Source organism: Capsicum annuum, unplaced genomic scaffold (assembly GCF_002878395.1).
Source record: "Capsicum annuum cultivar UCD-10X-F1 unplaced genomic scaffold, UCD10Xv1.1 ctg83367, whole genome shotgun sequence".
NCBI lineage: Eukaryota > Viridiplantae > Streptophyta > Magnoliopsida > Solanales > Solanaceae > Capsicum > Capsicum annuum.
In genome coordinates this window covers 183,478-206,161 of record NW_025894233.1, presented here as the reverse complement: position 1 = coordinate 206,161, position 22,684 = coordinate 183,478, and the positions used below count along the sequence as shown (strand labels likewise).

The following is a 22,684-nucleotide window of genomic DNA, read 5'->3' as shown; positions in this document are numbered from 1 at the left end:
AAATTTGTAACCTAAAGCAGAAGCATCTCAAGCTGGAGATTGATGAAGAAAATCATAAAAAGGAAGAAGAGGCGGAGAAGACTGTTGTGAGCTACTTTTAGCTCATTTAGGAAATCATACACACTTATTAAATGTTTTTGTGATGGGCCGGTTTATGGGTTGGACCTATCCGGTTCTTTTTGATTTTTTGGATGCTTTTAGAATGGGTTGGCCCATTCATGTATTGATACTTTGATTATTAATAAAATATAAATTAAATAAAAAAAGTCATGATATGAGAAATCATTATTAAGTTTTTTCTTGAATTTTTAATTGTTTAACTAATTTTATTTAAAAAAATAAAAAACAAGGAAGGAATTACAAAATGGAGAAAACCTTCACTAATAAAGTGAGAGTTCAGGCTGACAATAAATAATTTTTTAAAATTTTTTTTGTTATTTAACTAATCGGTAAATCTCTCAACTAATTGTATAAAGTTATATTTATTTCTGATGAACTGAGTATAGTTCTCAATATTTTCTAATTACTTTTTTATGAATTAAATAGATTTTTTTAATGGATAATTTTATCTTACTTTTAAAATAATCAACAAAATATTTCAAATATTGAAAGATGCAATTATTGATTAAGTTAAAAATGAAGATAGTAATATCAACTAAGATCAAATTATTTTTAAGATATTTTTTGATTAATTGAGAATTAATATTATTAAGCATAAATTAAATATAATAACTAATAAATTCTCAAATTTTATTTTGATTTTTTTTTCTTAATTTAAAATAAAATTAGGCTTAAATTATCATATTAACTAGCTTAAATTCTTGCCACGTAAAATTTTAAATAAAATAAAAATTTAATAAGTATCTAAAGAAATATATTTTTATTTACAATTATAAAGTATATGATCATAAACTCATATTAATATTCTTTAATTTATAATCTTCACGAATTACAATTATTTTATTTAATTATATTATTATATAAAATATTAAATTATTTAAAGTTGAGCGGAACTTAATATCAACATTGTAAAACTAGTTAAAGATACAAGTTGAATGAGGTGGGTGGGGTGTCTGAGCATTGATCGGAACAGCACCGCCGCGTCTCACTTTTTTGGGTCACAGAACGTCTCCAATAAAGTTATGATTGGATAAATATCAATTAATCAGAAATTTTATCCACTTGCCTCGTTTTCTACGTTATCTCGTTTTTTCTCCTCTTAAATCTTCTTCCAATTATTATTATTATTATTATTATTATTATTATTATTGTGTTTTTCTCTCAAGGAAAAAGAAACGAAGGGAAAGGGAAGAAAAACTTTAGCAAGATGATGAGAAGACAACAGGATCAACAATCTAAGCTTCTGTACGAGCTTTCGACTTTGATTCTTAATGTTCTCCAAGCTCCAACGATGCAGTTCGAGTTCTCTGGTCAGTCTCCAGTTATACAACGCAGTACACAGTCTCCACCAGCGAGGCCGATGCAGCCAATTACCCCGGCGGGCTTTGCTTCCCTGCTTCTGGGTATTTCTATGTCTTTGATGCTCTGCGGATCTGTAACTTTCTTCATTGGGTTTTTCATGATGCCATGGATTCTTGCGTTGGTGATGGTTTTGTATTTAGCTGGAATTGTTTCTACTTTGTCCATGATTGGACGAGCCATTTTCTGCCCTATGCCGTCGTCACAATCGCCACGAAAAGATGTTCAACGTAAGGATTGTTCTCCGCTGCTGTTTTTCGATTCTAGGTCTTCTCCTTCTTTCTAAAGTTTGCACCTTTTTCATTTTCTTAGTTAATGATGTTTCATTGGCTGTTCGGCTTGGACACTCTCTTCCTCATCTTACTTCTTTTGTATCTCTCGCGCTTGTTTGGCCTGTTATTGACGCAGGATTATTGTGAGCCCCTTATGATATATCATGAATGTTTTTTTCATATCTTCAGTTCGTTATAGTGCTGACTAGTTTTAAAATATGGATGTAGCCGATATAAGTTATAATGATTTAGCAGGTTATTTTTGATAACCAAAGAAAAAAAAAATTAGCAGGTTACTAACAATATTTTCTAGGTATCAGCTCATGTTAGTTTAACCATTTACTGATAAAATCATGTCCCTTTGTATAAGCTTGATGATTATATACACGCTGACACCAGGTATGAACTTGTACTAATCAACTCTAAATGGAAACTATGAGATGGTTGATGACTCAACTAATAATGTCTTCAGATTGGCTAAAAGCAATTTAAAACTCTTACATAGTTGCAGAGGTTTTGCCGGGGGTAGAGTTGGGCAGGAATGAATGTTTCCATGGAAATCAGCGTAAAAACTTTATTTCTTGAAAGAATGAAAACTGCGAGGTGAGGTAACTCGGGTGAGTTTTGTGGGACATGTTTTCTGGTAGCGCTGATATTTCTTTAGTTAAGAACTCATAATTTGGAGTTGACACCTTTATTTATCAGAGTTCTCTCATCTTTTCTTCTTGTACTTCACATTTGTGATTATGATTTCATTCCCTCTAAGATGTCCTAATTAACTTGCCTGCCACATTTGTTATGCAAATTGGTTTAATATGTCTAAAGCAAAATCGCCTCATTAATTTTTCGTTCTTTCCAATCTTAAGGATCGATTTGTAAGGGTTGAAGATTCTCTAGATAGGATTCAATTTGTTTCTTTGGGCTTTCCGATATCCCAGCAACTGGGTTATCATTCACATATACTATCAGATTACCTTGTGTTTTGTTACTTGGTTAACTTAACATCCATGATCTTAATCTTTCAGTAGCGGAGTTAGTGGAAGTATAATTAAGATGGTCACGAGAAGATCAATTTCCAAGAGTGGGAGAGGGAACATGACTGTTTTTCACTTTGCTAAAGTTTCAGTTACTGTATATCTAGAAAAAAAAAGGATAAAAGTCTATTACTACAAAGTCTAACTGGACCAACAGAATTTTGTGTCTGTTGAAAATGAGTAGCTATTTATAATGTATTTCAAGTTAAATAATAACTTATTATGCATCACAGAGTTGTAGTGTATGATGAAGGCGCTTGTCAGCAATGAAACGGGGGGAGGGCATGCATATATTTTAAACTGAAATTCGTGGCGAACAGGAAACTTGCTTGTGAATCTTGAAGTAGGGGAGGTTTTGTAAACTGGTCTTGACACCTGTAGTAGCAAATTCTCAGCATGTGCATTCTACCTATTTGAGAAAACAAATTAATTATAAGCTTCTCATTGACGAGCTATGTAGTCAGTACAATCAATTCAATCAGCTTGTGAAATCATGCAGTTGCTGGATATAGATTTTTCCACTTATTAACGTGTTTAAGATTTAAAACTTATAACTAAATTTATTTCTTCTTTGAGGGGACTTCACTACAACTCCTTAGCTTCTACACTTTAAGGTAAATAGTATGGCAGAGATATTAGCTTTGTTTGCTACTCTGCTAAATTTAATCTTTCTAACTGTATAAACCTGCTGTTTTCCTTTTCCGAGATATGGTAGCAACTTGGGGGTCGTGCCTCCCAGTTGTTTTGTTCCCTAGTCAAGTAGTCATTGCTTCTTTAAAATGACTAGTGTTGGGTGTTGAGATGCTGATGTGGTGCAAGATATACAGTCCAGTTCTTTTGATATATCATGTTTCATATCTCTGTTGACTCGTTTATTGTAGTTTCTATGTTTCTCTAGAATGATTTATGTGACACAGTTGAGATTCTGATTTCCAGTGCTGTATTCTCCAGTTCGATGTGATTTAGCATGTTTCGTACTCTCTTTTGGTTCATAGGTTTATTTTCTGTATTGCAGAATGTAAAATATTTTGAAGCAATATAACATTTGTATTGGGACACAACAAGGGTGTGGAGGATGGTTGAACTCTTTGCTTGGTGCAGTTTCCTGCAATGTTTAAAGAATGGAGGCAGATCTTTACATTGCATGCTGGTCTTTATTGCAGGAGGACAGCTTAAGCTTTTGAAAGTGAAAATATTTGATTACTTACAACATACTGGATAGGAAGACTCAAAATGGATGTGCCACGTTCTTTTATCACACTATTTTATCTTGGTTCATTATGTTGCATTTCTTGTGCCTTTAGAGATGTAGAAATGATATCTGGGTACATTATGTTGCATTTCTTGTCCGCGAGGCATAATTTGTAGTTTGAATGTCCTTGAGCTAAGTCTTACCTCTAAGACAATAGTTGTAGAACATCTCATAAATTAAAATACAATGTGGTAGTGTTAACTCTTGTCCATGAAACATAACTTATTTGAAAGTCATAAGTTTTGCTCTACAATGTGGTAGTGTCAATTCTCGCCCATGAAACGTAGCTTGTTGTTTGAAAGTCTAAGTCTTACCTTTATAATGTGATAATGTCAATTCTTTCTCATGAGATGTAACTTGAATGGAAAAAATCGAAGAAAAGAACAAAAATAATAAAAATTATGAAAAAAAAATATTAAAAAATAAAAATCAAAGAAAATGTAGAAGTTAAGAGCGAATCGAAATAAAATAAAAATTGATAAAAATAAAAAAATTAAATAAAATTAAAGTGCGAGAAAAATTTAAAAAGAAAAAAAATAAAAATGAAAGAATTTTTTTTTCTTTTATAAAAGTAGACGTCGAGAGGTGTAAAGAAAAAAAAGTAAGAGTTGAGAAAAATTAAACAGAATTAAAAAAAATGAAAGAAAAAATAAAAAATCGAAGTAAAAGGAAAAAGAAAAAAGAAAAAAAAAAGAAGTTGAGTGGAAAAAAAGAAAAAAGTAAGGGTTGAGAAAAATAAAAAACAAAAAGAGACAACAACAACAACAACAACAAACCCAGTGTATTCCCACCTAGTGGGGTCTGGGGGGTAAGATGTACGCAGTTCATACCTCTACCTCTGATGAAGTAGAAAGGCTGTTTTCGATAGACCCCCGGCTCAAGGCACGAGATACCACACAAACACATAGTAAAGCAGATTACATAACATAAATACGGCACCCATAAGTAATATAAAACAGAGGAAAGTACACAGATTCGTAATACAACATGGAACACGGAACACGGAATCAATGTAAAATTAAAAAGAGAAAAAATTAAATGTTGAAAGATATAAATATGAAGTTGTTATCCATTATTAGGATCATTTATGTTATTTACTCTATTGGTCAGAAACAATTTCTTTCGAAAAAATATTAGTTAATAGATAAAGGTTATTTTAAGGAAGTTTTTTTATTTAGTGCTAAAATTTGAAAGCCACCCTAATTTGAATCTATTTCTGAGATTTACCCGTCTTAATGTATGTGCTATCGATACAATTTTGAGAATTAACTAAATTTTTTATATATTTTTTAAATATTTTAAATTATTAATTTATGGTGCTTTATAGTATTTTTCTTATGTCTCAATTTTTGTGCTAGTAATAAAATATAGAGAGTCAACTATTTTTTTTTACGTGTTTTAACTATTTTAAATTGTTGATTATTATTATGATTTATAATATTTTTACGTAATTCTCAAATATATAATAGATTAAAAAGAAAAGTAAAATAAACAAATACAAAAGAAAATATTTAAGCAGACATCACAAACAAACATGTTGATGTATTGCCTACTTATCATCCTTTATAAGTAAGGTAATAAATAAAAAATGTCAATTTAAGTGGCACAATGCTTAGATAATCACAATAATTTAATTAGAGGTGATATAATAAAATCATAATTGAAGCAAACATATCTTAAATGACTTACAACAACTAATTGAAAGTGATATAGTAAATTACTATAAAAAAATATTTGTGCAAAAGATTTAAATAGGCCTCATATAAGACGTCGAGTTAATTTAAAATAATTAAGAGTTAATTTATCATTTTATATCTATTTTATATTTTTTTAAATATTATTAATTTTTTAATACTTAGATGACTTATAATAATTAGTTAAGAGTGATATTTTGTAAAAAGTGATATAACAAAGTTACGATAAAAATATTTGTGAAAAAAAATTTATGTGAGCCTCATATAAAATGTCAAGTTAATTTAAATATCAAAAATTAATTTATCATTTTATGTTTATTTTATATTAAATCTCATTAGTTTTTTATTATTTAGATGACTTATAATAATTAATTAGGGGTGGTATTTAATAAAATTACAGTTAAAGTAGTTGAAACAGATATGTCATAAATATCTATTTTTCTTTTATTATTAAATATTATTAATTTCTTAATACATAAATGACTTATAATAATTAATTAGGATTGATATAATAAAATCATGATTTAAGCAACCGTAGAAGATATGTCGAAATCGCCGCTTCTATAATTTAGAAAATCAAGCATTGAACAGTCAAGCACAATTGCAACAACTGTTACTCATAACACAAGCTAAATAATGGATATGCATAATTTTTAATTAAGTAATCCCTCTGTATCAATGCGGTATCTTTTAGATTTCGAGATTCAAACAAATATTTTTTCAATCTCACGCAATTCGTAACTAGATTGTTGCGCGTTAAACGCTTCAACCTTTCCACTCAAACTAACCTTTAAGTTGTGAATATCTAAGTGAAACTTATCAACCTTTTGAATTATCTTAATTCTTTCTTTCATGAACCGTGTCCATCCTTTTGTAATTGTCTTAAGACAACCCCTATATTTCTCTAATAATTTCCTATAGGATCCATACTATTAAAAGAACAAACATTATTAGAATCATCATAATCAAAGCTCGTGAAGAGGTTATAACTCTTGAAACAATCTTTCCATTGACTATCTGATGTGTCGGAATTCGATAATTGCAGATTTTTAAACAACATTTGTTAGACTTAGTGTTCGTTTATGTTGAAATGCGGGAAATAGAATCATGGTAGAAGAATGAAGAAACTAGGCAAAAGAAGTTCAAGTGATGGTTAATCTAACAAACCGTTGGGAGCCTGACGAACTGCCACTCCATCCGTCAAACCAAAATAGATTAGGCAACTTCATTATTTGTCGCGGTTCAGCTGACGAACCGTCAAGGCATTGGCGAGCCGTCAAGCCCAAGCAGATCTAACATCAAAATGACGCCTTTCGACGGTTCTATGTGACGAACCGTCATGGTCTTGGCGAAATATTAGGTGAGCATTCAAGACAAAGGTGACAGTCCGATTTAAAATTCAAATTTCAAATTTTCTGGGGCATATAAATACCTAGTTTAGGGTATAGAAGGGACATCTTTTGACACTTAGAATATTTTTACGACATATTTTTTCTGGAGATTAATGTTTTTGGGGTTTTCAAATGCTACTACTTTTGTTTTTGTCAAGAATTGAAGGGTCTAGTTTCATCTTTGTAAGAATTCATCTTTTAATTATGAAATCTATTATTTTTTTCTTCTTAATTACTATGTATGACTAAAAACCCTGTAACTAGGGTTGTGGATTCCAAGACTAAATAATGATTTTTGGGTTAATGTTGATATGAATTCGTATTATACATGTGAATGTGTTGTTATTTTCTTCATCTTAACAAATCTCTAATAGTTGCGAACATCAGAACAAGCCCTAAGTTTAACTTGCTTAAAATAAGAGGTCAATATTAGAAAAAGGGTTTATCAATAATGAATCAGAGTTTTTAACTACCATCTAATGAGTAGCGCTCTAACGAGAATGATCACCATGGGGCTAAAATTGATTTAAGATTTCTATCACTTTAAGTTTGAAGAATTAAATAGATGGTTGCCTAATTAGGTTGAGAAATGTTTAGGTGAACATTTGAACTCAATTTCCTGACATTCACTTGTGTTAAAGCAAATTTATTATCGATATTAGTTTGAAAGTGATAAGGGCCATGGTGGACACAATCCTAGTTTATTTTGTCTATTGATTTGTTGTTTTGAAACATTAGCGCTCATTACTTGCAGCAAATCAGATGTTGAGTCCAATTACTTATTACAACCCCCTCCCTGATTTCATAGAAATTACAAACTAGTAGTCACCGAAATTGCAAATGGCTTAGTTTTCACCATATTCCTTATAGGATTCAACCCCAACCTTTATTGAATTATATGTTTAACAATGACTGCTTACACTTCTTAAAGAAAGTATTTGGGTGTATCAAATTTTGGTGTCGTTACTGGGAAATACAATTGTCTATTAAGTTGTTGTGTTTATTTAACTCTTACTCATATTTCCTATATTTTATTTTTGTTTATTGTTTTTGTAATTTGCAAGGTATTGAGTTGTGCATGCCAAGTACCTGAAGCTTGAGTGAACCATTATTACATTACGATCCTGAGCTTGCAAGGACTTTGATGCAGAATATGGATGCACAATAGCATGAGAAAGCAGGGTTCGTTCAATTGGCTACCAATCAACAAATTCAATACAATCTGAATACACTTGGGATAAGGGTGACGTTGATTTGGGTGATGATGTTGATGAGCAACATATTAACAATATTATTCTGGCAAACCAAAATCAACAACAATGGGCAAGAGGTTAACATCAACCTTCTATGAACTTTAACCTTGATGATGAAGATAAAGCTGATATATATAGGGTCATTGCCTCTAGAGTCATTATCCTACCACCACTAGCTCCTAGAGAAAACTTTAATATCATTAGCACCATGATACAATTGTTGAATCTCAAAGGTTTATTTGTAGAAATGGCCAATGATGATCTAAATACGCACTTGATAAACTTCATAGGGATCTGCAAGTCCTTTGATTTTCCAATAATTAGTTAGAATGCCATCTGATTGAGGTTGTTTCCATTGTCATTGTCTTGAGAGTTAACATTGTGGTTGATTGAGATGCCACTCAATTCTATAACAAACAAGAGGCAATTGAAATGAACTTTCCTAGAAAGGTTCTTTCCTCCTTTAAGGATGTTATGGTTGAGGGATAAAATCAGTAACTTTAGGAAGAAACCAGGTAAAGAACTACATGAAATTTGGTTGAGGTTCAAGAAGAAGTTAACCCAATTCCCCAATCATAAGTTGACAAGCAAGAACTTGATGGAGACTTTCAATAAGTCTTTGGACCCTATTACAAAACCTACTTCATGGGAATGACATTTAAAGATACAATTATGATTCAAGATATATTGACAAAATAAAATAGAGCTCGGATTACTAGTATTTTGAGATATCAAGTATCACTTATGCTATGGAATGTCAGTCGAGCAATACCGAAGGAAAGAAGAGTGTGACCAAGACATGGATCACCTAAAAAGTCAAATGAATTTCCTAACACAATACTTATTAGTAGGAGGTTTTGAGAAGGTAAATAGTGTTGGTTTGTAGGGAAAGACAGTTGAGTCTGACTCAGAAAAAGTGGCAAACTATCTGAACAACCAGATGGGGAGTTTCTAAGCCAATGACAACAAAAACCAAGGTCAAAACTATTAGAGAGACAACTTTTATGATAAGACTAGCTACAAGGATCTTGATCAAGGGAATTGTAAAAGTATAAACAACATAATTCATTTATATTTACCGGCATACAATTATGATAAAGCTAGAAATGCTTCAGGTAAGTCCAAGATAGACGACAAAGGTACTGAATAGGGTGGATTCTACTGAGGTAGGGGTGAAAGAAATAATAATGATATATCTTCAATGAGTTAACTTATAGATTTTCACCCTACTTTCATCGAGCAATTAGAGAACCAAATGGGTTAGTTATCTAAAGCCTTCAATCAGCAAATGAGTGGCACTCTACTTAGCGATACTGTTCAAAATCCTAGGAATGATGTAGGAGTTGTATGGCTATCACACAAGGAGAGGTAAAGTTTTACTTGAACCATGAAAGATGGTACAAACATAGGTAGAAGAAGTAGCCTTTGACTATGAAATGGTGGCTGATGATATTTTTGTTGATGAGATTCTGATCGAGTCTGACAAGCCAAAAAATATTGATGGCAAAAACGTAGATACTGAAAAGTCTACCAGTATAAAGAATAGTGTTGTTGTAATCAAGGAAAAGGAAAAAAAAAGGTTTATAAGCATCTAGCTTAACTCTCTAACCCCCCTCCTCCATTCCCACACAGAGTAAAGAAGAAGATGGAAGATGGTAAATACCATAAGTTTCTCTCCATGTTAAAGCAGCTGCCAGTGAACATTCTATTGGTAAAATCTCATAAAAAAATTCCGAGATATGCTAAGTTTATGAAGTACTTAGTAACGAAAAAGAGGATGGTGAGCTATGATCCAGAAGGTAATATTCACCATTATAGTATGATCTCTTTGCGATCCTTGGTTCAAAATAAGGTTGATTTGGGTGCTTGTTCTATTCCATGCACAATTAGTGAAGTTGCCTTTGTAAAGGCCTTATCTGATCTTGGTGCTAGTATCAATTTGATTCCTTGTCTATCTACAATAGTTAATCTTGGGATCCCCAAAACCGATAACTATGTACCTATTGATGGCTGACCTTTCGATCAAAAAGCCAATAGTGATAAGGCCAATGGGGATACTGAATGACATGTTTGTTAAAGTTGAGAACTTTATATTTCTGATGAACTTTCTGATTCTTGATTGCGAAGTGGACTTTGTTGTACCCACAATCATAGGTAGACCATTCTTAGTTACTAAGAAAGTATAAGTTGACACATAATGCAATGCATTAAAATTCTGGTTGAATAATAAAGAGGTGAAGCTCAACATATGTCAGTTGGTGAAACAACTGAGAGAAATGAGTGTTGTCTCAGTAATTGATGTTGTTGATGAAGTTGAAATTAAAAGCCTATTGAAGAAAGATTTGCTTTGGGAACATTAGCTGTTCTGATGATGAATTTTGATGGGGAGAATATCAAAGATTACGAGGAAATGGTTAGTTCTTTAGCTGAAATAGGATTGTATTTTTATACCCTAAAGAATTTGGACCTAGATTTAAAAAAGGGCAACTCCTCTAGTAATGCCATTTATAGAATAATGGCCCATATTGGATCTCAAGGAATTACTTGGACAACTTTGATATGTATTTATTGGTGATAATAACATATTGATGATGATTATAAATGTTGATTTGATAGAATGGTAGGTGAAAGCCCTTTTCTCAGTATTGCAAAGTACAAAAAGGCAATTGGTTGGACAATTATAGATATTAGCAGAATTGCCCCAGTCATTTGCATGCATAAAATTCAATTGGAAGAAGAATGTACTCCTACCATTGAACACCAACGAAGACTTAACCCACCATTGCAAGAGGTAGTGAAGAAAGAAATTTAATTAGTTAGATGCGGGTATTGTTTACCACCTATCAGATAATAAATAGGTAAGCCTAGTTAGTGTGTTCAAAATAAGAAAGGTATGATAGTGGTGGACAATGAGAAAACTAAGTTGATTCCTCTAAGTCCAGTCACTAGTTGGTGAGTTTGTGGGATTATAAGAAGTTCAATTTATGGACTCTCAGGGATCAGTTCCTAATGTCATTCATGGACCAAATTCTTTATAGATTGGAGAGGATAGGATGGTATTGCTTCTTGGATGGTTATTCAAGTTCCATTGCACACGATGATCAAAAGAAGACTATATTTATATGCCCCTATTGGATGTTTGCCTTCAAGTATATGCCCTTTGGGTTATGTAATGCTCTTGTGACAGTATAGAGGTGTATGATGCCAATTTTTTCAATATGGTGGGATACACTTTGAAAGTGTTTATGGATGACTTCTTTATGGTAGGTGGTGCTTTTGAAGATTGCTTGGGAAATCTCAATAATGTCTTGTAAAGATGAGAAGAATTTAATATCTTGCTTAACTTGAAAAAATACCACTTTATGATTAATGAGGGCATTGCGTTTGGACATATGATTTCAGAAAATTAATTGAAGTGAACCTATCAAAAATTGAGGTGATCAAAAAACTATTTCCACTAATCCGTTGAAAAGAGTTAGAAGTTTCCTCAGCCAAGCAGGTTTCTATCGGAGATTCATTAAGGAATTCTCTAAAATTGATAATCCATTATCCAAATTAATAGAGAAGGAAGTTAAGTTCATATTATGGTGATTTTTTGAAGTCATTTAAGTGGCATAAAGAGCAGTTGGTAGCCACCTCCATTATTGTTGCCCTAAATTGGTCTTAACTATTTGAAGTGATGTGTGATGTAAGTGTAACGCCCCGAATCTCGTACCCGAAATGCTACACGGTACTCATAACCCCGAAGGACCACAAGCTAACCCATGACTAATATATGTACTTGTATACTACACAATATACTGTATAATGTGGAAACATAAACTGAAAGGCCATAAGGTTCAAAACTGATACATTCTGATAAAATATAATAACTGGGTGGGGTATGAAATACCTAAAACTAACTAAAATAAACTATCTGCACATGCTATAGTTTGAAAAGCCTATAAAACATGACTGTCTGAATAAGGAGTTGATGGGACATGTCCCCAACTAACTCCAACTAATAAATTAATTAATGAGATAATAAAGAAATGGTCATGTCCTCGAAAGATGAGGACTCACTGCTAACTCTGACTGCTAAGACTGAAATACGACTGATGCTTTGGAGTTTGTGTCTCTGAACCTATGGTATAAGACACCATAGCACAAATACGTCAGTACTTTGAATGTACTTGTATGCATGTGACGTAGGATGAATGCATGGGGTTCATATGCATGAACAATACTGGCTAACTGACTAATATGAATGTGAGGATGCATATATAAATACATAGTAACTATAACTGAGATCGTGATAACATGAATTTACTGATAACTAACATGACTGGTAACTGAGTTCTGATGACAGATATAACTGATAACATGAGTGACTGTATCTGACAGTCCTGAATCTGATGGAACTAACTGAGCTCTATACTGTATCTTAGTTGATTGTATCTGACAATCTTAAATTCTGTAGAACTATCTGAGTTATTTTACTGATGCTGATACTGAAACTATGGGAAGTAGTTATCTAACCGATATGCCCCTAATACGCCATTATGGCTGAGTTGGGGTCCAATCTATAACCCCAATTAGAAGGGTGTCAATACCGCGCCACTGGTAAGGACAATGTATGAGTAACCCTTATAATTGGTAACTCTAGTGAGAATGGTGAGAACCCTCACATAACATGTTAAGCCACCTCATCTACCTTCATATAACAGGCTATGATGTCTTAACCTATACTGGCTACATGATTCTAGAATGCAAGGATTTATTCTAAGAATCATACCCTCATATAACAGGTGAGTTCCCATCCTTGGGTTCACTTGGTGCTAATTTCTACACCCATCTGAATAGACACTGAACATGATTAACTGAACTGACTAGACTGAGTTAACTGAATTGACTGATGAAATATTACTGAGGTCTGATAACTGACTGAGATTTACTGAAGTTACTGAGTCTTTATAAGTCATGAAACTGACTGAATTCTACTAAACATAGCTTGACTGAGAGTATCTTGAGAACATAACATAGGCTCTAGGCACATAGCTAATTGTCGGGTACGAGTACCCCCAGGACTCGATGGAAAGAAACTGACAAAGCATGACTTTCTTGAATATTTAACCAACATCACAATCCATAATTCATTTATTAAGGCATTTCATCAAACATATGATATGCATAAACTTGTACATACATGAGGATTGCATAATATCATACTAGTTGGGAACTTTTTCTTAGCATAGGCATTTAATCAAACACCTGGTAAGCATAGTATATGTAGACAACATTATACAACAAATAAACATCATGATTCAACTCCAATTTCATCATCCAAGGGTTTAATCATAGGTTCACATGAATCTACACCTATACTAATCAATTCCACATAAAGTTGATCACCCAACATGGATTAGAATTCAATTGGTCATTATCAACATGAACAAAAGTAAACCCAACATGAAATTCATAAATAAATCCATATACTTGAACTTTAAAAAGACATTCTTGGGCTTCATGGACGAAAGGAGTCCATGAATGAATACTATGCAGATCTGATAGTGAGTTTCTTGAAGTTCTTGAACTTGAAGAATTTAAATCTCTTAGTTCTTGAAGAAGATTTGGATTTTGTTGCTAAAGGATTGCTCTTAGAGAGAAAACCCTAATTTTAATGTTGTGGAGGAATAATGAAATTATGAGCCTTGGTCGGATATTACTAGGTATATAAATGGGTGGTAAAAGACCAAAAAGTCCGTTTAAAATGACTTAAAAATAACTGAACGGGATATGCGATGGCCCATCACTGGATCGACGGTCCATCATTTCAACCATCGTAGGTGGACCAGGATAGGGACTCACTACCTAAGTAGTGATGGATTAGGCGATGGTTTGTCGCAAGTTCGATGGTCCGTTAACCTGTCCATCGCACCTTATCTAAAAGGTTGCCGTACTGCCTTGGCTACGATGGTCAAGGCGACGGTCCGTCGCTAGATCGACGGTCCATCAACCTAGCTGTTGCACCTGGGTGATTCTGACAGCGCTCGATAAAACGTCCATAACTTCTCACTCTGATACCAAATTTAGATGAAATTGGTATCGTTGGAAGGCTAATTCAATTTCCCATATGATAACAAGTGAAAATCTTAAAAATTATATATGTACAAATATAGATTCCTATTTCAAATAAAGTTTCTAACATTCTTGAGGCAATTTCAAGCTAGGAAAAAGTATGGGGTATTACAATATCTCCCCCTTGAGAACATTCGTCCTCGAATGAGATTGAGAGAGAGGGGAGAATATAAGTTGACGTACATACTGAACATGAATAATTGGAACATAACTAACATGATTGATAACTGAACATATCATACTGAACATGCATATCTGATGCATGTGTAACTGATTAATAAACGCATGACTGAGTGTTCTGATGAACTAAATTTCTCACAATGAGAATGCATGCCTGATGCATAATTATATAACTGAATTGATACATGAATGCATGACTGAATATGCAATGGTATTTAATACCAAAATTTTACTGAAATCCTAAACATGAACTGTATACCAAGCTTGTAACTGAAGTCTGAATGAAACTAAAAAGCTTAAGGAGAACTATTACCTTGAGCTTGACCTGAGTTAGTGGAGAAGAGGTGAGGATACTTGGTTCTCATATCTACTTCTACTTCCCAAGTATCTCCCTCAATGGACTAATTTTGCCAAAGAACTTTGACTAGAGGGACTTCTTTGTTCCTCAATCTACTAGTCTGATAGTCTAGGATTTTGACTGGAATATCTTCATAAGAGAGGCTGTTCTGAACATCTATGCTCTGAATAGGGACTACAACTGCTGGATCACCTATGCACTTCTTGAGCAAAGAGACATGGAATAAAATAAGTTGATTTGGTCATCGTGTCTACAATGACCCAAAATAAATCACACTGATGACGGGTACGAGGCAAACCCATCACGAAGTCCATGTTCAGAACTTCCCACTTCTAAGTAGGAATAATAAACTACTGCATAGAACCACTAGGCTTCTGATGCTCTATCTTAACCTGCTAATATGTAGAATACTTAGCCACAAACTATAAAATATCTTTCTTCATCCACTCCACCAATAGATTTCCCATAAGTCGCGGTACATCTTTGTGCCCCCTGGATAAATAGAGTAGCGCGCACCTTGCACTTCTGCAAGAATTCGCTGCCTTAATTCATTTACACCTGGAACACAGAGATGACCCTGACAACGTAGAACATCATCTTCCCCTTGGGAAAAAACCTTTACTTTTTGATCCTTGACTGACTCTTTCAACTCGACTAAACTGGGGTCTCTATCTTGCTTTCTTTCACCTCAAAAACTTGAGATGATTCTGAACTACTCTGAACCCATATGTTACCCTCTTCTATATCTACTAAGCGAACACCTAGTCTGGCAAGCTGATGGATTTCCTGAGCTAACTTCTTCTTACTGTCCTCAACATGAGCAACACTACCCATAGACAGTCTACTGAGAGCATCGGCCACAATATTGGCCTTGCCCGAATGATAAAGGACACTCATGTCATAATTTTTCAAGAGCTCTAACGACCTTCTTTGACAAAGATTGAGAGCTTTCTAAGAAAAGACGTACTGGAGACTCTTATGATCTGTGAACACATCTACATGAACACCATTTAGATAATGCCTCCAAATCTTTAAGGAAAAAACTATGGCTGCTAACTCAAGATCATGAGTAGGATAATTCTTTTCATAGGGTTTAAGCTGTCTGGAGGCGTAGGTTATGACCTTACCATGCTGCATGAGGACATAACCCATACCTACTCTGGATGCATTACAACATACTACAAAACTATCTGAGCCATTTGGAAGAGTTAGGACTGGAGCTGAGGTGAGTCGAGTCTTCAACTCCTAAAAACTCTTCTTGCAAGGATCTGACCACTGAAACTTGACTTTTTTCTGAGTCAATCAAGACATAGGGGATGGAATAGAAGAAAATCCCTCAACAAACCACCAGTAATAGCCAGCCAAACCCAAGAAACTCCTGATGTCTGATAGAGAGACAGGTTTGGGACAGTTTCTTACCGCTTCGATCTTTTGAGGATGTACTCTAATGCCATCACCTGAAATGATATGGCCAAGGAATTCTACTGACCTTATAAAAAATTCAAAATTACTGAATTTAGCAAACAGCTGATGATCTCTGAGAGTCTGAAGTATGATTCTGAGATGGTCTGCATGATCACGCTCACTGCAGGAATAGACCAAAATATCATCTATGAAGACTATGATGAACATCTCCAAGTATTTCTTGAACACACGGTTCATCAGGTCCATGAAAGCTGCTGGCGCATTAGTAAGACCAAAAGACAACCAAAAACTCGAAGTGACCTTATCGAGTATGAAAAGCAATTTTTGGAATGTCACATTCTCTAACTCTGAGCTGATGATTGCCAGATATGAGGTCTATCTTAGAGAAATAGTTGGCTGAAGTTGGTCAAATAAGCCATCGATTCTAGGAAGAGGATACTTGTTCTTGACCGTGACTTTATTGAGATGATGGTAATCAATACACATTCTGAGAAAACTATCTTTATTTCGTACGAATAAGACTGGTGTACACCATGGGGACACACTGGGCCTGATGAATGCCTTATCTAAGAGATCCTTCAATTGTTCTTTCAATTCTCTGAGTTCTGCTGGTGCCATTCTGTATGGCGGAATAGATATAGTTTGAGTATCCGGAAGAAGATCAATGCCAAAATCTATTTCCCTCTCGGGAGGAATTCCTAGAAGATTTTCAGAAAAGACATCTAAATATTCATTCACGACTAAGACTAAATCAAGAATGGGAGTTTCAAAACTAGTGTCCTTCACTCGAACAAAATGCTAGACACATCCCTTAGATATTATTTTCCTTACCCGAAGGTCAGAAATAAGCCGACCTCTAAAAGCAGATACACTACCCGTCCACTCTAGGATGGGTATGTTCGGAAATTGGAATTGGACTATTCTGTTTCTGCAGTCAACTGTGGCATAGTAGGAATAAAGCCAATCCATGTCAAGAATGACGTCAAAATCAGTCATCTCTAATTCGACTAAGTTTGCTGAAGTAACTTTCTGAAATATCATAACAGGGTAGTTCCTGTATACCCGCCGGGCTATGATGGTTTTACCCACTGGGGCAAAGACTGAAAAGGGCTCTGCTAGAATTTCAGGACTGACTCCAAAATCAACTACTATATAGGGAGTAACAAAAGACAAAAAAGCTCCTGAATCTAGCAAAGCATAAACATACACATGAAAGATCTGTAACGTACCAGTAACCACATCAGGAGAATTTTCCTGATCTTGCTGGGATTGAAGAGCATAAAGTCTATTTGGGCATTGCCCACTAGTAGCGCTGGAAGTGGCACCGTTCTGGTTTGGGCGATCGGACTAAGCTGGGGAACGATTCTGCTGACCCTGAGGACCTAGATGAGGACAGTCTTTGAATTTGTGGCCTGGCTTTCCACACCCAAAACAAATACCACTACCGGCTCTACATATACCCTGATGGTGCTTGCCACCAGTCTGGTAAAGAGAATAGGTGTGGGCACTGCTAACACTTCCCTGAGACTTAGGGATTGGTGCTCTATTTTTGTTACCATCCCTGTACTTAGGAGCTGGAGCACTAGTTGAAGAAGGAGCTAGAATTGATGACTTAAGATGAAACTGAGAACGGTTTTCTCCTTCGGATTTGGGCTGAGGAAAGTTGAAACTACCTATCCTTGCTCTCTTATCTGATCCTCTCTCATATTAATCTTTTGGTCTTCTATCTACTGAGTATGAGTTATAAGCCTGGCTAAAGTCATGTCACTATTCAACATCATAAATCTACACTTTTTGACCATACTATCATTCACCCCAGACACAAATTTACTCATCTTGGCCCTGCTATCTACAACCACATGAGGGGCATATCTGGCTAATTGAGTAAACTTAAGAGAATACTCTTTCACCGTCATGTTGCCCTGCCCGAGGTTGATGAATTCTAACTCCTTAGATTCTCTCAGCTCTAGGGGAAAGAACCTATCTAAGAATGCAGTGACAAACTCCTCCCACTCAGTAGGTCCTGCATTATCTGGCCTTTCTAACTTCCACTGCTTGTGCCAAGTGTGAGAAACATCCTACAACTGATATGCAAATAGCTTAGCACTCTCAAAAACTGAAACCCCCATAACGTCAGTAACCTTCTGAACCTGATCAATGAATTCCTAAGGGTCCTCATCTAACTTAGACCCGAGAATGGATGGAGGATTCATTCGGGTAAAGTCCCAAATCCTGACTGCAGCTGAATAGGCAACTGGTTTGTCCAAAATGACAGGTGGTCATTCATTCAGAGCATCAACTCACTGCGCAAGAGTAGTGAATTTAGCTCTGAACTCTGCATGAGAAACATGTTCGCCCAAAGGTACTTTAGGCTGAGGGGTTGACTGATTCCCATTTCTTCTTTTTGGAGGCATGTTCTATAGAAGAAAGGGAGAAATGGATTAGACTGAGATATTGATTTGAGATTATGCCCACTGGCACGATATGAATACTGAAAGAAGGGAAACTATTTCTAAAACATCTTATAGCCCCCTGCATGTAAATGTGGCGCGCAACACACCCATCTACAAGACTCTACTAGATGCGACTTTCAGACTTCCTAGGACGCTATTGAAACTTAGGCTCTGATACCAAGTTTGTAACGCCACGAATATGGTAGCCAGAACGCTACACGGTGCTTATGACCCCTAAGGACCACAAGCTAACACATGACTGATATCTGTACCTGTATACTACATAATATACTGTATAATGCAGAAACATGAACTGAAAGGCCATAAGGTTCAAAACTAATACATAATATCTAATAAAATATAACATCTGGGTGGGGTATAAAACACCCAAAACTAACTGAAATAAACTATCTGCACATGCTATAGTCTAAAAAGCCTCTAAAACATGACTGTCTAAATAAGAAGTTGATGGGACATTTCCTCAATTAACTCCAACTAATAAATTAATTAATGATATTATAAAGAAATGGTCATGTCCACGAAAGATGAGGACTCACTGCTAACTCTGACTGCTGAGACTAGAATGCTACTGATGCTCTAGAGCTCATGCCTCTGAATCTATGGTATAAGACACCATAGTGCAAATGCGTTAGTACTTTGAATGTACTGGTATGCATGTGAGGTAGGTTGAATGCATGGGGTTCACATGCATGAACAATACTAACTAACTGACTAATATGAACGTGAGAATGCATGCATGAATACATAGTAACTATAATTGAGATCGTGATAACATGAATTTACTGATAAATAACATAACTGGTAATTGCGTTCTGATGACTGATATAACTGATAACATGAGTGACTGTAGCTGGCAGACCTGAAGCTGATGGAACTAGCTGAGCTCCGTACTGTACTGAGTTGACTGTATCTGATAGTCCTAAATTCTATAGAACTATCTAAGTACTTTTACTAATACTGATACTGAAATTGTGGGTAGTAGTTATCTAACCGACATGCCCTTAATACGCTATTATGGCTGAGTTGGGGTCCAATCTGTGACCCCAATTCGAAGGGTATCAATACCGTGCCACTGGTAAGAACAATCTGTGAGTAACTCTTATATAATAGGTAACTCTAGTGAGAACGGTGGGAACCCTCACATAACAGGTTAAGCCACCTCATTTACCCTCATATAGCAGGCTATGATGTCTCAACCTATGCTTGATACGTAGTTCTAAAATGCAAGGATCGATTCTAAGAATCACACCCTTATATAACAGGTGAGTTCCCATCCTTGGGTTTGCTCGATGCTAATTTCTACTCATATCTGAATAGACACTGAACATGATTAATTGAACTGACTGGACTGAGTTAACTGAGTTCCGTTGACTGACGGAATAGTACTGAGGTCTGATAACTGACTGAGATTTACTGAAGTTACTGAGTTTTCCTAAGTCATGAAACTAACTGAATTCTACAAAACATAGCTTGATTGAGAGTATCTTGAGAACATGACATAGGCTTTAGGCACAACTAATTATCGTGTACGAGTACCCCCAGCACTCGATGGTAAGAAACTGACAAAGCATGACTTTCTTGAATACATGACCAACATCATAATCCATAATTCATTTATTAAGGCATTTCATCAAACACGTGATATGAATAAACTTGTACATACATGAGGATTGCATAATATTATACTAGTTGGGCACTTTTCCTTCACATAGGCATTTAATCAAATACATGGTAAGCATAATATATGTAGACAACATTATACAACAAATAAACATCATGATTCAACTCCAATTTCATTAAACAAGGGTTTAATCCTAGGTTCACATGAATCTATACCTATACTAATCAATTCCACATAAATTTGATCACCCAACATGGATTAGAATTCAATTGGTCATTATCAACATGAACAAAAGCAAAACCAACATGAAATTCATAAAGAAATCCATACACTTGAACTTTGAAAGGAGATTCTTGGGCTTCATGGATGAAATGAGTCCATGAATGAACACTATGCATACCTAGTAGTGAGTTTCTTGAAGTTCTTGAACTTGAAGAATTTGATTAGTTCTTGAAGAAGATTTAGATTTTGTTGCTTAAGGATTGCTCTTAGAGAGAAAACCCTAATTTTAATGTTGTGGAAGAATAATGAAATTATGAGCCTTGGTCGGATATTACTAGGTATATAAATGGGTGGTAAAAGATCTAAAAGCCCCTTTAAAAATGACTTAAAAATAACTGAATGGGATATACGATGGCTCATGCGATGGACCAGGATAGGGACTCACTGCCTAAGTAGTGACAGCTTGGACGACGGTCCGTCGCAAGTTTGATGGTCCGTCAACCTGTCCGTCGCACCTTATTCAAAAGGTTGCCGTACTGCCTTGGTTATGATGTTCAAGGTGACGGTCCATCGCTAGATCGACGGTCCGTCAACCTGGACGTTGTACCTGGGCGATTCTGACAGCTCTCGGTAAAATGTCCATAACTTTTCACTCCGATACCGGATTTAGATGAAATTGGCATCGTTGGAAAGCTAATGCAATTTCCCACATGATAACAAGTGAAAATATTAAAAATTCCATATGTGCAAAAATGGATTCCTATTTCAAAGCAAGTTTCTAATATTTTTGAGACAATTCCAAGCAAGGAAAAAGTATGGGGTATTATAGTAAGTGGGGTGTAACTTGAGGCTATTCAAGGATAGAAAGGACAAAATATTTTTTATCCCATTTATTATACCAGAAAAGCATTAAATGGGGTGAAAAAGAACTATAAAGTTACCAAGACTTACTTATAGTGGTCTATGCCTTTAAGAAATTTTGGGTTTATTTAAATACTGCAAGGTCTTATAATCTGAATAGATATCTACGTTAACCCCATACAAATAATGGAGCCAAATATTCAAACAGAAACCACAGCCGTTAACTCTAAATCACGAGTCAGATAATTTATCTCATGAACCTTAGCAGCCTAGAAACATAAGACATCACCTTGCCATGCTGCATCAAAATATAACCACAAATCCATTAGCACCCTCTGACAAGGTCAAAACTGGCACAAAAGTCAACTTACATTTCATCTTCTCAAAGCTACCCTCACAAGCATCGGAACACAAGAACTTTACCTTTTTCTAAGTCAACTTCGTCAAAGGAGCAGCAATCAATAAGAAACTCTCCACAAACCTCTTATAATAATAATAATCCAAGCCTAAGAAGCTCTGAATATCGATTGGAGTCGTAGGCATTGGCCACCTCTTAACCACCTCAACTTTCTGTGAATCCACTTTGATCCCCTCACTAGAAACAAAAAACCCAAGGAAAGTCACAACATCCAACCAAAACTCACACTTAGAAAATTTAGCATACAACTTCTAATCCTTAAAAGTTTGCAACATAATTCAGAGGTGGTTGGTATGATCCTCCTCACTCTTAGAGTACACCAAAATATCATCTATAAAGACATTAACAAACAAGTCCAAGAACTATCTAAACACTTGATTTATGTGATCCATGATAGCAGCTAGAGCATTTGTCAAACCAAATGATATAACCAAAAACTCATAGTGACCTTACCGGGTTTGGAAAGCTGTCTTAGGGATATCAGTCTCCCTAATGTTTAACTGATGATAGCCCGAACGAATATCAATCTTAGAAAAATATCTAGCACCCTAAACCTTGTAAAAAAGATCATCTATCATAGGAAGAGGATACTTATTCTTCACCATCACCTTATTTAACTATCAGTAATATATA

The 22,684-nt window shown here is 35.0% G+C and overlaps 1 protein-coding gene across 3 annotated transcripts; it reads left to right on the top strand.

Annotated features, from left to right (window-relative positions):
- Nucleotides 1-1,004: 1,004 nt before the first annotated feature.
- LOC107853597 lies at nucleotides 1,005-4,238 on the top strand. 3 transcript variants are annotated; one of them, XM_047406084.1, is made up of 2 exons: nucleotides 1,005-1,709; nucleotides 3,801-4,238. In XM_047406084.1, the coding sequence occupies exons 1-2, from the start codon at nucleotides 1,328-1,330 to the stop codon at nucleotides 3,815-3,817; spliced, it is 399 nt and encodes a 132-aa protein (XP_047262040.1). In that variant the 5' UTR covers nucleotides 1,005-1,327; the 3' UTR covers nucleotides 3,818-4,238. The 3 variants fall into 3 exon arrangements, with proteins under 3 accessions (XP_047262040.1, XP_047262039.1, XP_016554064.2); XM_047406083.1 differs by having other exon boundaries at nucleotides 1,010-1,746; XM_016698578.2 differs by having other exon boundaries at nucleotides 1,054-1,709; nucleotides 3,949-4,238.
- The last annotated feature ends 18,446 nt before the right edge of the window (nucleotides 4,239-22,684 follow it).